The sequence below is a fragment of the Colletotrichum orchidophilum genome, assembly GCF_001831195.1.
Source record: "Colletotrichum orchidophilum strain IMI 309357 chromosome Unknown Scaffold_73.1, whole genome shotgun sequence".
NCBI lineage: Eukaryota > Fungi > Ascomycota > Sordariomycetes > Glomerellales > Glomerellaceae > Colletotrichum > Colletotrichum orchidophilum.
The window spans coordinates 166,339-180,741 of record NW_019173029.1 but is presented as its reverse complement, the minus strand read 5'-3'; the positions used below and the strand labels follow the sequence as shown (position 1 = coordinate 180,741).

General features: G+C 55.2%; 7 protein-coding genes across 7 annotated transcripts; 3 read left to right on the top strand and 4 right to left on the bottom strand.

Moving 5' to 3' along the window:
* Positions 1-806: 806 nt before the first annotated feature.
* On the top strand, positions 807-3,835 carry CORC01_08557 (uncharacterized protein; the record flags this gene model as incomplete). The annotated part of the gene is made up of 8 exons (XM_022620187.1): positions 807-848; positions 984-1,232; positions 1,320-2,542; positions 2,615-3,151; positions 3,229-3,307; positions 3,390-3,476; positions 3,595-3,757; positions 3,819-3,835. 8 exons carry the CDS (start codon positions 807-809, stop codon positions 3,833-3,835), a joined length of 2,397 nt encoding a protein of 798 aa, XP_022473341.1.
* A 1,566-nt stretch (positions 3,836-5,401) lies between these two features.
* On the bottom strand, positions 5,402-6,467 carry CORC01_08556 (adenylate kinase; the record flags this gene model as incomplete). The annotated part of the gene is made up of 4 exons (XM_022620186.1): positions 5,402-5,861; positions 5,953-6,107; positions 6,180-6,232; positions 6,311-6,467. The coding sequence occupies 4 exons, from the start codon at positions 6,465-6,467 to the stop codon at positions 5,402-5,404; spliced, it is 825 nt and encodes a 274-aa protein (XP_022473340.1).
* Positions 6,468-7,770: 1,303 nt separating this feature from the next.
* On the top strand, positions 7,771-8,930 carry CORC01_08555 (Mov34/MPN/PAD-1 family protein; the record flags this gene model as incomplete). The annotated part of the gene is made up of 3 exons (XM_022620185.1): positions 7,771-7,957; positions 8,024-8,295; positions 8,352-8,930. The coding sequence occupies 3 exons, from the start codon at positions 7,771-7,773 to the stop codon at positions 8,928-8,930; spliced, it is 1,038 nt and encodes a 345-aa protein (XP_022473339.1).
* Positions 8,931-9,173: 243 nt separating this feature from the next.
* CORC01_08554 (uncharacterized protein) lies at positions 9,174-10,049 on the bottom strand (the record flags this gene model as incomplete). The annotated part of the gene is made up of 1 exon (XM_022620184.1): positions 9,174-10,049. The coding sequence occupies one exon, from the start codon at positions 10,047-10,049 to the stop codon at positions 9,174-9,176; it is 876 nt and encodes a 291-aa protein (XP_022473338.1).
* A 473-nt stretch (positions 10,050-10,522) lies between these two features.
* On the bottom strand, positions 10,523-11,870 carry CORC01_08553 (coproporphyrinogen III oxidase; the record flags this gene model as incomplete). Its single annotated transcript, XM_022620183.1, has 2 exons — positions 10,523-11,542; positions 11,649-11,870. The coding sequence occupies 2 exons, from the start codon at positions 11,868-11,870 to the stop codon at positions 10,523-10,525; spliced, it is 1,242 nt and encodes a 413-aa protein (XP_022473337.1).
* A 1,594-nt stretch (positions 11,871-13,464) lies between these two features.
* CORC01_08552 (uncharacterized protein) lies at positions 13,465-13,704 on the bottom strand (the record flags this gene model as incomplete). The annotated part of the gene is made up of 1 exon (XM_022620182.1): positions 13,465-13,704. The coding sequence occupies one exon, from the start codon at positions 13,702-13,704 to the stop codon at positions 13,465-13,467; it is 240 nt and encodes a 79-aa protein (XP_022473336.1).
* Positions 13,705-13,752: 48 nt separating this feature from the next.
* CORC01_08551 (microtubule associated protein 1A/1B) lies at positions 13,753-14,384 on the top strand (the record flags this gene model as incomplete). Its single annotated transcript, XM_022620181.1, has 3 exons — positions 13,753-13,842; positions 14,050-14,267; positions 14,327-14,384. 3 exons carry the CDS (start codon positions 13,753-13,755, stop codon positions 14,382-14,384), a joined length of 366 nt encoding a protein of 121 aa, XP_022473335.1.
* Positions 14,385-14,403: the final 19 nt, after the last annotated feature.

Sequence of the window (14,403 nt, the reverse complement as noted above, 5' to 3'; positions counted from 1 at the left end):
CGAAGGGAAAAGAAAGTGGCTGCTTGGGGAGAGGTGAAAACGGTGCTGTCACCGGGCGCTGGAGGGTGTCGAAGACTCGACCTGGGGGCATAAGGACCCGACTGCCCCACTGTAGCATCAAGTCAGCCCCTGGCAGTCCGTCCCGCTTCGCGTCACTTGGAGTTTCGGGCTCTGGGTAAGGCACCTCCAGTCAGGTAATCTGGCGGATGGCGGTAGCTGCGCACGACGCGCTAAGAATTCCTTAAGGTACCTAAGGAGGAGCTTGATGCAAGTCATGCAATGGAAGATTGAATGTGGGTTCGACAGGAGGGAGCGGACATGAACAATGCGCCTGTCTTTTGGGATTTGGGACGACGAGCACCGCGAGACAGAGAGACATCCCTCTTTTAATTTTCTCTTGCTGCCCTTGTCTCATACGACTGTGCGCGAACAAGGCTCTGTTCACCTTACATTTCCTTTACACCGCCCTTCTCTCGGCCGACGAAGCCATTTCTCACCAACTCCGACCTGAACCTTTAATATCCCGTCACGCTCCTTTCCCCCCTAGCCGAAGCCCCCTTTGCGATGAGAGCTTCCCGGGCCCATGGAACCACATTTCCCCTGCCCGCTTTGACTTGCAACAAGCACGAACACGACCGCAAAACATAGTGGAACCGCGGGAGCCCTTTCGCCTTTACCACGTGCTCCAGCTCCAAATCCAAAGGTACTTCACCTAGGGATACCTCACCAGCCTAGAGACATCGACGAAACTACGACGAAAGACGACTACGAAGACGACGACCGTTACGATACGACAGACGGGCATCATGCCGTACTCAGGAAGCGCGCAGGCCGCGCTGGTGCAATGGGTAAGCCGCCGTGCTTGCGCTCCCCTCCAGATCGTCCCCCTTGTGTCCCTCAGATGGGTCACTTCCTTTTCCCCAGTGTTGTTACAGACCGCTACGTAGCTTCAACATTATGCTGACTTAATGCTTCCTGCACAGGCGAACACATTTCCCCTGGATAGACAGGCCGACTCAATATCAGACTTCCTCGACGGCCACCTCCTATCCAAGGTCCTCCAAGAACTCGACCCCTCCTTCGACTCAAACACCACTGAGGGCGAGCTGTACGATGTCTACAAGGGCATCACGAGGCTAGTTTATCGCGAGTGTCCGGGGCTTATTGGGCAAACCAAGCTTGCCGATATCAGACCCAGAGCGAGAGAAGCGCAGCCAGAAGCCATCAGCAAGGTAGGCAACCATCCGTGCCCCGTCCAGGCGTCGCCCTTGGTCCGGCGGCGCGAACGAAAGTTCAAGCTAACGCGATGCCTAACTCAGCTCCTTGCCGTGCTGTTTGCCAATGCCATGCTTGGTAGCAATAACGAACGATGGGTTACCCGCATCACCCAGGATATCACCGACAAGACGGTCCTCATGCAGCTACAGCGGGTCACGCAGGACATGAGGACGGCTATCGACGATGCTGAGGCTGCGGACGTAGAAGAAACCTCGGAGGTTGGCCACGAAAGCCACGATGTCGATCTCGCAATGGAAGCCGACAACATACGCCTCCGCTCTGACCTGGACAAGAAGGGAAAGCTGCTCGCAGATATGGAAACGCGCTTGGGTCATCTGCAGGAAAGTTACGACGATTTGAAGGAGGAGGTCGTTCGCAAGGGCAGGGAGCTGGAGGCGTTCCACGATGCTCAAGACGGTGCTGGGAAGGAGGTCATCAGGTCGCTTGAGCTTAAGCTACGCGAGCAGGATGAGCTTATCGCCAATCAGGAGGCGCAGGCTGAAGATGATCGCATCACGAAAGAGCGGTTGGCGAGCGAAGTCTCGGCACTCAAGGCCAAGACGCAGAAACTGGAGACGCTTGACGATGAGGTCAAGGAGCTGCGATTCAAGAACGAGGAGCTATCTCGCAAGGCCAACATGGTTGAGCGGTACAAGCAAAAGCTTGAGGCACAGTCCACGTTGTCCAAAGAGATGGACAATTTGCTTTACGAAAAGGAGCAAATGCAGCGCGATCTCATTGAGTATGAGAAGGTTCTGAAGAGGAATCAGGCGTTGGAGCAGACTAACGAGCAGTACGCTTCGAAGCTCAGAGATTATGAGCTACAGTATGTTGAGTTGGATGCCCAACGCAGGGCTCTCCACGATGACACCATGCAGTTGAGAGCTCGTCTTGCGACGCTTGACGCCCAGCGTCTCTCTGACGAGCGTCTGATCTCCGAGCTGCAAGAGCAAATCAATTCGGGATCGCAGGGTGCTTTGTCTCCCGATGCTGGCACTGCAGGCTTCAGTCTCGAGCAGGAGCTTGAGGGTGCTGGCAGCGCTGCGCCCCCTAATCTTGGCCTCGAGGTCTCTCGTCTCAAGGCAGAAAACAACTTGCTTCGTAGCGGTATGGGGTCTGGGCCAGAAAACGCTCGATTGCGCCAAGAGCTTGAGGAGGAGCGGAGGCAGCGAGAGCGTATTCAGGGAACTTACAACGACACATTCGAGAAACACCAGATTGCGGAAGCCCAAATCAGCGCTCTGATCGAGAGCAGTGGCGAAAAGTTAGTTGAAATCGTTGACACAGCTATGCGACTAGGTGTGGGCAAAGTGCTAACTCAAGACATCCATCACAGCGAGGTACTAGCCAACCTGAGGATTCAGCTTGCTCAGAAGTCCCACGAACTTGACAGCGAGAAGAGGAAGAATAGCGAGATTCAAGCGCAGCTCTCTGACAAGGATCGCGAGCTCCTCAGCGCAAGGACCGATCTCTCGGCCGTCGCGAAAGACAGCGTCGAAGCTCTCGAGGAACTCAAGTCTACTGACCAGCTCATCTCCGGCTCAATCCGCGAGGAACTCGAGGCAGCGCGCCAGCAGCTCAAAAACCTCGGTACTGACCTCGAAGAACAGCGCAGCTCACTCATCAACGCCCTGCTCGAGAAAGACAAGCTTCGAAAAGACCTTGATGAGGTCAAAGAGGGCCGACAAGACGGCGCTGAGCCTACTGAGGCCGCTCAGAAGCTCCAGGAGAAGGTTGACAAGTTGCGTATCAGACTCAAGGAGCGTCAATCGGTGAGTTACCTCAAGTCTCTCATGAAGTACATGGCTCTACGACCTCAGTGTGCCGAATTCGGTGCCCCCAAGATCCCCGGTACACCGTCTGTGGCTGTGTTGTACGATAGCCGCCCGAATGCTCGGCCTCTAATCGCTCTGTGCCATCCCCATCTTGACCTGCCTCCCCAGACACCAGTCTCACCCTCGGTTCCGAAACCGAAAATGAGCTGGTGGAGGAAGGTCTTCAGGCGGCCAAAGTCGCCAGCTACTTCCAAGTTTTGAACACTTTGATGGCCTCTATTCTGGGTGTTAATGAAATAAAGCGCTTATGGCTAATGGTTCTTTTTTTTTTTTCAGCAATTAGAGAAGTCCGAGCAAGATAAATATGACTTGCAGCGGAAGCTCAAGGCGGCCGAGGGCGGAGAGGCTGCCGCGGCTCAGAAGGTATGTCTCCCGCTACAGTTATTTCGATTAAACCAAGTTAGCCTATGAATATCATGGCCTCATCTTGATCGTAATGGTGGAGGTGACCCGGATCGGCTGACCTGCACGGCATTCACAGGCTGCGAGCGATCAGATTATCAAGAACCTCCAGCGCGAAAACGCGCTCATTGCAACGGCGTGGTACGATCTTACTAGTCGCATTCAGAGCAACCACGTCGTCCTACAAAGGCGGAACGAGATGCCCAAGAGCTGGTTAGGCAAACAGAGGCAGATGGTCAACGGTAGGTTTCAGTTCTGAGGCTGGGACACGAGGATGTGAAAACTGACAGTCTGCACCCATAGCCACTCCTAGGAGATGAGGCAGCCTCAAGCTTCTCGCGTGCAAGGTCTCGCATTCTTCTACGTATCGTACGACGACTAGACTTCTCTTCCCTTTCCATCTGCGAGCTCATATCACAACCCTTTACTCGCGCCCTACCTTTGCTTCACCTCACGTCATCTTACACCGGAGTAGTAGAAATTATTTCGGCGTTGGGTTTTCCTGTGTCCTTTGCCCCCTTCTTTCTTGTCTGACCGAATAAAGGGGATGGCTTGGCTGGCCTGCATCTCGGGTACCATTGCATTGCACTGCGCCGGTGGCTGGGGCGGTATTCTGTCTCCTTTTCACGAGCTTTTTCCTCCTCTTCTTCCATCTAAACTTTTATCAAAGTCTTTTTCCGTGCAGCTTCATATTCTTCATCTTTTATGTATAACTTTTGAGCGTGCGGGAGGTTTGCAAGCCTATCGTCTTCCGTTTTGGCGAACGCAGAAATTTTGGGGCGGCTTGGGATAGAATGAATTCTTTATCAACACATCTTTTCCTCCTCATGATCTTGGCGTATTGAAGTGACTGGGCATATTCGCCAACGGGACGTATCATCTCGCATTTTGCATTGGTGGACATACCGGTCCACCGGCTGCTTCGCGGACCGCTCGCCAGCGGAGCGGCCAGTACCCGAATATTCCGGACCTGCATAATAGAGAGCTCAAGCGTTGGTCAGTGAATCGGCATCGGCATCCTCTCATGAAGCCCCCCTTTTCAGACTTTGAAAGTCGTGGATCTGAGCTTTCAAATTCTGTCATTGGCATTCGCAGCTCCGACGCGTGAACTTGGTAGCTGGCCAGTCGGAATTTCCGGATGTTTGATGGCGGGGGGGTGGGCAACTGATCAATCCCGCTTTCTACAATCGGAGGACACGGGGTGGGTCGGCATCGGGGTCCGCGGCCCCACTCTTTCGCCCCTTTGAGAAGTACCGACGAAGCCCGAATCCGGCCAGCGTGTTCCTTTTCTACGCGTCCGGCTGTCTGCGTCGCAATTCAGGAAAATTCCTCCAATCTTGTCCCAAAGAAGGAGTTCACATTGGCGTAGGCACTGTAAGCAAACGCGTAACAAGCAGAGACCGCATAGCCATGGGGACAAATTATTGCGAGGCCATCCAACTGCAAACCGCCGGTTTTGGTTATTAGTCAGACAATAAAGTTGTGTTTTTACATACAAGCGTGCGATGGAGGGGGTTTTCTACACGGTACAACTGATCCTTCGGCGATTGTGGACGAGGATGAGAGGGAAAAAATGCGAGAAGTCTGGCCACGTTGACGTAAAAGACAAAACCAGCCAGTCCTGTTGATCACAACACCTTCGGGGGAGGACGAGGATGAATCATTTCCAGTCCATTCCATGATCCATAAAAAGTCCCATAATAAGTTCCTCCGATCCACGCCATTCTTTTTCTGGTCGTAGCTTTTTTCCTGATTGATAGAGGGCCAAAAAGGAAAACGTTGCAAGACCTTTTCCGCTTTTTCGTTGACCGTCTTATCGTGTGCGGCCGTGGGGCTGTGGACGGGCGGCGCGCTGGCGGGAGCAAAGGCTAGGAGCCCGTGCCCGCTTAGTTCTTTCCGGCGATGCGGCTCAGGATGCCGGAGGCGTGGCCACCCTTGCGCTGCTCATCGAAGATCTCAAGCATGTTCTTCCACACCTGGCCGGGCTGCTGCGACGCGTCGAGGCCCTTCCAGATGCCGGTCTGCTTGTAGTAACCGACGACGGGGGCGGTCTGAGAGTGGTAGGTAGCAAGACGCTTCTTCAGGGCATCGGCGTTGTCGTCGCTGCGCTGAATCAGGGGCTCGCCAGTGATGTCGTCCTTCATGTACTCCTTGGGAGGGTTGAAGGTGGTGTGGTAGCTGCGACCGCTGGCCGGGTGGACCAGGCGGCCAGTGATGCGGGCGACGAGCAATGAGTCGTCGATCTGCAGCTCGACGGCGTGTTGGAGCGTCTGGTTGCGAGCCTTGAGCATGGCGTCGAGACCCTCGGCCTGGGGTACGGTACGAGGGAAACCGTCGAGGATGAAACTACCGAGTTCCAGTTAGCAAGGCTTACTCAGTGTCCTGTAGCCTTCAGGCCGTCCAGCTGGCTCTTTGGCATGAGAAAGATGCGCCATACCCTCCTTTGCACTCCTTGTTGTTGTCGAGCTCCTCCTTGATCATGCCAATGACAATGTCATCACTAACAAGACCGCCCTGGTCCATGATCTTCTTAGCTTCCCGGCCGAGCGGAGTCTTCTTGGCGACCTGGGATCGCAGCATGTCGCCAGTGGCCTGCGAGTGTGATACACGATTAGAAATGATTTAGAGCATAGTAGCAATCACAGACGAGATCAATTGACTTACCAAGTGGCAGCAGTTGAACTTCTCCTTGATCTTGGGAGCTTGGGTGCCCTTGCCTGTGCGGAACATCATCATCAGTACCACCGCCGGCGACGCAACAGGACGTGCGAAAATGCTCAATTGGAGCTACATACCGGCACCGGGGGGACCGATGAGGATCATGCGAACCTCATCGGTGGTGAGCTTGCCGGAACCGCCAGCTGCGCGGTCCTCCAGAGACTTGATTCTGGACTCGAGGCTCTCGACCGTGTTGGTCAGCTTCTTGACTGCTTCCTCAACGAGACTGCTCATTTTGACGATTGATGAAGGTGTTGATTTGGCCGGACCGAGGCTAGCGATAGGAGGGAGGAACAGCAAAGAGATGCACGAGTGTGTCTACGAGGGAAAAGGAGGAGGAGAGGAGAGGAGAGGATGATCGAGTCGAGGTCGAGGTTGGACTGGGGGGAGCAGTGCGAACTAAAGCTTTGCGGGAAAAATGATTGCGAGAGAGGTTGAGAAAGCGCTGCAAGGTCCTGGCAGGCCAAATCGCCCAGGTTCCGCCTCCAGTTGTGCCAGGTACCACCTACATCGTACCGAGCTTTGCGCTTCCATGGCCCCGTTGAGTGCAGGTGACAGACCACCGAGCGGCCCCAGTGCAGCAAGGAAGGCTGGTCATTGGTCAGATTGGTGCCCCGAGGGACCGCTGGACTTTCTGCTGGGGAACAGGGTGGCAGGCGTTCGTTCGGCTGTTTCGCAGCGTAACAGCGCCCTCCATATTTCCGCCTTGGTGCCACGGCGTGCGCTTCCGTTACAGCGCTCCGGCTGCCATTGGCTCGCTCTCGCCGTTGCCTCTCCGCCGAGGTCCAGCGCGGATACGTACCGTCTACATCGGGGGATAGTACCGCGAGCGATTGGGGCCTTTTACGGCCGGCTAGGTAGCTTGCGGATAAGGCACGGCATCAGAAGCTCTCGAGAGTGCCCCCCGGCGCACCGGATGGGACGCCATGTATGAGGTCACTGGGTCAGGATTTTTGTTTCCCAAGTGTCGTTTGGTGCTTTTCGATGCGGCATGTGAGTCTCTTGGGGTGATCCCAGTCACCCGCAATTCTCCGAGCGTCTCACTTGACTTCGACTGTTGCCTGTCACTTGTTTCTGACGGAAGTGAGTCCGTCGTCAAGTTCCTCACTGAGCGACTCACTGAGCACGGGAAGGATAGATTCTCGCAGGCCGATTGCGGACTCGAACTGTCCGGGTCATATCGTGAATAAACATCGGACGTGCGCTTTCATTCACTGGCATTTTCGCACGGCCCGTCCTGTGGCTGGGCGCTGTTTGCAGCTCCGAGATTGTGGCTCATGTCTAGCTGACTCAGCTCCACATCGTCCACGTGATCTGGCAAGGCTCGAGCTTCCAACTGCTTGCACCTAAGCCCGATTCGTAGCTTAGCTGGACGGGAAGGCAGCCTCAGAAGTTACGACACCACCACCTCCACCACATACCCAGCCTTACCTTATTACACCCACCTCAAACCAAATTCACTGCCGCCTCACCAAACCTCCATCTCCCTACGAACCCGACCCAATCGAACCCACGAAGCTACGAGACCTCCTCTATCATGCCTGCCACCACCGCGGAGACTCTGTCTCTCGTCCAGCGGAATGTATCCGTTGCCCCTCTCGTGCTTCTTTCCGTCGTCGACCACTACAACCGCGCGGTAGTCAAGGGATCGAAACGAAGAGTGGTTGGTGTCCTGCTGGGATCAAATGATGGCAACAATGTCCGCGTATCGAACAGTTTCGCAGGTAAGGGCAACTTTGGCGAATGCCATACAACTAGGCCATCTCTGCGAGGCTGACCCTTGGATGCAGTGCCATTTGAGGAAGATGACAAAGACCCCTCGGTGTGGTTCCTGGACCACAACTACGTCGAGGGAATGAACGACATGTTCAAGAAGGTCAACGCGAGGGAAAAGCTGATCGGCTGGTACCACTCCGGCCCCAAACTGCGGGCGTCCGATCTCGAGATCAACGAGCTGTTCAAGCGCTACACCCCCAACCCTCTCCTAGTCATTATTGATGTCCAGCCCAAGGAGGCGGGCGTGCCGACGGATGCATACTTCGCCGTAGAGGAGATCAAGGATGTGCGTGCCGTCAATATCCTCCCATGCGAGGCCACTGCTAACAAACTTGGCTGTAGGACGGCACTACCACGTCAAGAACCTTCGTCCACACCCCGTCGATCATCGAGGCCGAGGAAGCAGAGGAAATCGGCGTCGAGCACCTTCTCCGTGATATTCGCGATGTCGCAGTCGGAACCCTCTCGACAAGAATAACAAACCAGCTCCAATCACTCCAAGGGCTGCATCTCCGCCTCCGCGATATTGGCGCCTACCTCCAAAAGGTCCTCGATGGCCAGCTGCCCGTCAACCACGCTATCCTGGGCAACCTGCAGGATGTTTTTAACCTTCTACCTAATCTTTCCACGCCAAAGGGCGATGGCAAGTCGAGCGGCGGCGAGCTCTCTCACGCCATGAGCATCAAGACCAACGACCAGCTCATGGCCATTTACCTCAGCAGTTTGATCCGGGCCATCACTGCTTTCCATGATCTCATCGAGAACAAGATCCAGAACCGACAGCAAGCGGAGGAGAAGGAGGCCAAGAAGGAAGAGGCGAACAGCAAGGACGACAAGAAGGACGATAAAGCGAACGGTGTGAACGGCGAGAACAAGGAGTCCTCGGACAAGGAGAAGGAGGCAAAGGAGAAGAAGAAATAGAGGAAGGCGCGGTCACGCAGTGGACGGAGAAACCACACACATTCAAAACACGGGAATGATACCCGCGATAGACATTGGGGCGTGGGCATGTCATAATATCTCGGCGTCCTGGGGGGCAGGCCGGGGGCGGGAACAGGCCAAATCACAAGAAAAGAGTGTGCCTTGTACAATGATAGCATATTTTGACTGATGCTCTGAGACCTCCCGTATTACCCTCACCGATGCGTTGTCCTTATCAGATCATCATACGTCCGCAACCAATCCCGCAATTTCCTCCCTGCTGACTCTCCTGTCGGTAACATATTTCCCCAGAGTATCTCCCCATTGCTGGGAGAGCAAGCAGGCGAGCAAGTGTTTGCAGCACGGCACCCCTCCATCATCAACACCATCCAGACTCAAGCCTCCAAACTGCCAGTCGCCCACCTCGCATCCTGGATCACTGTCGTCGCCGGCTTCATCGGCGTCCATGATGACCAAGTCTGAACCCGCTTTATGCCCAACACTGCCGCTGCCAACTGCTGGAAACGCTTCGTATGCAAAGTTGGCGCAGGAGCAGTTCCAGGCGTCGAGCTGGACCAGATACGTTGTGGACGCCGATGCGGACGTCGCGACGGCGTGGTGTCTGCGGGTCATTGTCGAAGCTACGGAGCGGACCAGGTAAAATGCAGCTGAATCTCGCTGTGATTCGTCGACGTGCTGTAGGTCCTTGACGCTAAGTTGAAGGCGGGGTGGTGAGGAGGACCCCGGTTCATGGGTGTCGGAGGCGGTATCTTTGCCATGTTGATGTTGGCGGGCGGGTGCGGGGTCAGTGGGGTCCTCACGGAGGCCGGCCGACAAGGTGGTAGTTTCCGGGACCACGCGTGTGACAAGGTCTCGGTCCAGGAGGTCTAGGGCCGGGAGGACCAGGGACGGGAAGAGTACGTGGAGCGTCACCAGGAGCGGACGGTGGGATTGCGGGAGGGTTCTGAGGGGATTTTGCGCGTCGCCTCCGCTGGGAATTGAGGCGGTATTTGCTGACGGTGGTAGAGGTGCCGAGGTAAGGGAGTTGATGAGGTTGGTGATCAGAACTCGGGGCGTTGGCAGGTGATGTGGTTGCGTTGATGTCGGTGAGAATGACATGGCAGCCCACCTGCCTACGGGTTGTAAGTGGCGTTGATTGTATCGACTTTGTCGGATGATGATTCGGGTGGTGTTGAGTGGTAAAGTTGAGATCAAAAACCGAGGTTTGGGTTCGCTGTTTATTAGATAGGCGTCAGGCTCTTCTGCTATAAGCACGGCCGACGGAGCCAGCTACAGTCTTGATGCGAAAGCTCAGATAGGATTTTAAATTTGTACCGCAGCTTGCCTCGAGATAGTTTCTAAAATTTCACACTTCCGCCCGAAGCAAGGTTGTGGGAATGCTTTATTGCACAGGCAATCAGAACCTGGGGTCGTGAACAGAAGAAAACATCTCTCAAGATTTTTGCCGCCTTAAAGCTTTTGTCTAATAATCACATTATGTACACCACAAAATGGCATAATCCTACAACAAAGATCGCTCGCATCCGGTGCTCCGTAACCAGGTCCCTTCTCCCCCTTCTCTAAGCCTTCCTCTAGACCCACTCCTTGGGCGCTCTGAGGACATCCACAAGGCGTTGCTCGCGGCTCTTGGGCTCGGGCTCATGCATGTACTTCCAGCTCGCCGTCAAAGGCAAGCTCATCAGAATACTCTCGACTCGCGAGCCGGGTGTGTTGAGGCCAAAGGCGGTGCCGCGGTCGTGAACGAGGTTGAACTCGACATACTTGCCCCGGCGGATCTGCTGCCAGTCCTTCTCGGCCTCGTTGAAGGGCATATCCTTTCTCTTCTCGAGAATGGGGATGTACCCGGGCAGGAAGGACTTGAGGCAGTCCTGGATAAAGGCAAAGGTGTTCTCGCGATCCTTCTCGGTCTCGTCGAGGTCGTCGAAGAAGATACCGCCGACGCCGCGGCACTCGCCTCGGTGCTTATTGTAGAAGTACTCGTCGCACCACTTCTTGAAGCGCGGATAGTAGCTCTTATCATGCGAGTCGCAGGACTCCTTGAGTGTCTTGTGGAAGTGCACGGCGTCCTCGTCAAAGAGGTACGACGGGGTCAGATCGCTGCCGCCGCCGAACCACCAGGCCTGCGAGGTGCCGTCGGGGTTCGACGTCTCAAAGTAGCGGTAGTTTAGGTGGACAGTCGGCGCCATCGGGTTCTTGGGATGCAGGACCATGCTGAGACCGGCGGCGAAGAAGGGGAGGGAGTCGACGTTGTCGTCGAGGTTCTTGTGGTTCACGCGCATCTTGGCGATTGCGGGTTTGGGTAGGGTGCCGTAGACGACGGACACGCCGACGCCGCCCTTCTCGAAGACGTTGCCTTCCTGGAGCACGCAGGTGATGCCGCCGCCGCCCTCTTTCCGGCTCCATTCGTCCTTTCGGAACTTAGTCCCGTCGACCCTCTCGAGCTCCTTGACAATGATCTGCTGCTGTTCCTTGATGAACTTTTCCATGCGCAGGCGCATGGGCGAGTCGACGGTGACTTCGGATTCCCGCTTGGTCAGGGCATCACGCTCGGCCAGGGTCGGCGGATCGAGTTGGAAGGGTTCCTGGACGGCCTGTATTGGACAGTAATGTTAGCAACCGGCGGGCTTTGATGCTTCAATGGGAGGGCGGGTGCCCCGGCATTGGATTCGTGGTGATGAAGGGCAGAAGCTGCAGTACCATCTTGTAGGCGATGGGTGCTGCTGCAGCAAGACCAATTGCGCCAATGAGGAAGCGGTTGTAAGCGGCACCGGTCTGATGACCCTTGAACTGGGACTTTGAGGAGGATGAGACGAGTCTGCGACCGAATTGAAGCTGTGGCTGCTTGGTGGTGATGGCGATTCTGGTGCGGGAGCTACTGATTTGTGCAAGCAACCTCTGGGAGTGCTTTGTGGAGGCCATGATGGGCAAAGATATAAGTACAAACTCTACAACGCAACCAATAGTGAAGAAAGGAGCGACTTGTGGTACATGGAGGGAAAATCGGATGATTCGTTCTCAAGTGAGAGGCATAAGACCACTGACTGGAACGTCGTTCGAGCCAGTCAGGCCAGCTGCGAAAGTAAATTCCGAAATCGTTCCACGTTCGATAGGTGCGGGACCCCTGTCGCTGAGCCGACCCAACGGAGGAGAGCTGTCCACCCACAGCCTGGACCGACCTCTCTGCCGGCTGGAGAGGTGGGGTGAGGTCCAGTGAGTCCGACAGTAGTGCATCAGCCGCCGAACGCCGGACAAGCTCTAACACGAGGTGAGAAGTTCCCTCCACTGCTCTCCTGCCGCGGGGTACGTTATGGTAAGGTAGTTAGCTGTTCCAGATCCGCGTCCGCTAGAGGGCCTGTGGTCCTCCGTCCAGCAGCTCGGCTCTCCAGTCCCCCGGGTCAACAATGGTGGGATTGATTCTATTCTTATTGAAGCACGAGTTCGCTCTCCTGCGGTGCCTCTCTGGAAACCTGCGTAGGTATCTGGAAACAAACAGCAGGAAGTCTAACGATGTTTTTCCCTCTCTCAGAATCAATAAAGTCTTGCGGCAATTCCTTCGCCAGCAACCTTCCACAAGTATTTTGCATTCTCCTTTTCGCCTTGATTTCAGCGCTCGAGTGCATACCTCAGTGAGAAGGGAAGTAGAAGAGCTGTCCAACGTCTCGGAACGAAGCTCGTGCATTCGCTTCCAACAGCTCCAGAGTCCCTGAGGTTTGTTATCGGATGTCCAGAGTGGGGTCGCTTAAGTAAGATCGGTAGATAAAAGCACTTAGGCCGTGTGGGTCAAGACTCTACCTTACCACCTAAGGTACCTAGGTATGGTTATCAACTGTTCGCTCAAAGGCCCATTGTGAGTGGGCTTTCGCAAACTGTTTCCCTCTCACCTCTTACTGGGGACAAATGACGTCAAAAAGAGGATAGTCTGATAAGGCATTGTACGAACTCCTGTTTAGAGGGCAATGCACTTCAAGCGGCTTTGAAGACAACAAACAGCTTTGCATGCACAGACGAGGCCGGCTGCGTGCACGTATCAGGAGGTTGCAACTACAGCGATCCCGTGAGAGCTTCCAGCGCTTTCAGTCTGAAAAGAGAACCTTACTCCAATAGAATGGAACAATGTGCCGGGACCTTCTCCTGTGACTCAAGTCGAGTCCAGAAGGCGTGACAGGCTGGCAGGCTGTGTCAAGTGGCTGCGTGGACGGTCAGCTGCCTGCCCTTGGTCAATCTTTGCCCCAGCACCCGGCGCACCTGCGCTGGGCTGGTCTCACTGCGTCGCTGATTGCTGGGATGGCATCGGTGTCTTGCCCCGCTCCGATAACCCGATAAGGATAAGGAGGAGGGAGCTGGCTGATGCAATGAGGATGAGGATGAGGATGAGGAGGGGAAGGGGGGCGTGGGGTTGAGCACCTCTCTCTTACCGGCTTAGTCAGTCCATGGACTTCAAGTCTCTCGCCAGCCACTGCACGGTGGATAGGTACCTACCAGACCTTAGGTTCCTGCCTTTCTGGGTGCTTTATCAACCAGCCGCCTGAGCCACCCAGACACTTCCAGTCAGTGACCGCCCATTCCCGTCCCCGTGTCTGACCCCAAGGCACCCCAAAGCAGGCGGCAACCATCCTTCTTCTGCCTTTCGCAAACGGGCCCTCATTACCTCAACTCTCCCTTCTACATACTCCTCCGCATCAGGCACCACCAGTCGACAAACATCTCGCCATCTATATCTTGACCGTAGCCCAACTCCACAGGAGCAGGCCATCTACAAACCCACAACCCACTTCACTTCACCCACCCGCTACCCGTCATCATGCGATCCAAGTTCAAGGACGAGCACCCCTTCGAGAAGCGAAAGGCTGAGGCCGAGCGCATCCGCCAGAAGTACTCTGATCGGATTCCTGTATGTTGTAACTCTCCTTGTCTTCGGCCTCATTTCGTGGTTATTTCTCTGTAATTCCGATACGGAGAGGGAGCTCCGCTGTTTCGCCGAGACTGCATTCGTCAGCTTCGCGCGTTATTGCAGGTGCCCCACGTTCCCCGACCGTCACCGCCGATCTGCCTATCTACCTTGAGGAGTTTGAAAGCTGACAAGGTCCTCACGATACAGGTTATCTGCGAGAAGGTCGAGAAGTCTGATATCGCTACTATTGATAAGAAGAAGTACCTCGTCCCCGCCGACTTGACGGTTGGTCAGTTTGTCTACGTCATTCGCAAGCGCATCAAGCTCTCCCCGGAGAAGGCCATCTTCATCTTCGTCGATGAGGTGCTGCCACCTACTGCCGCTCTGATGAGCAGCATCTATGAGGAGCACAAGGACGAGGACGGGTACGTTTCCGAGCTTCCCAATACCTAACACAAGCTCTTTGTTGCTGACTTGTGTCCAGATTCCTTTACATCACCTACTCAGGCGAGAACACCTTTGGCGGCTTTGAGATGGCTTAAACCCCCGACTTTCTGACGG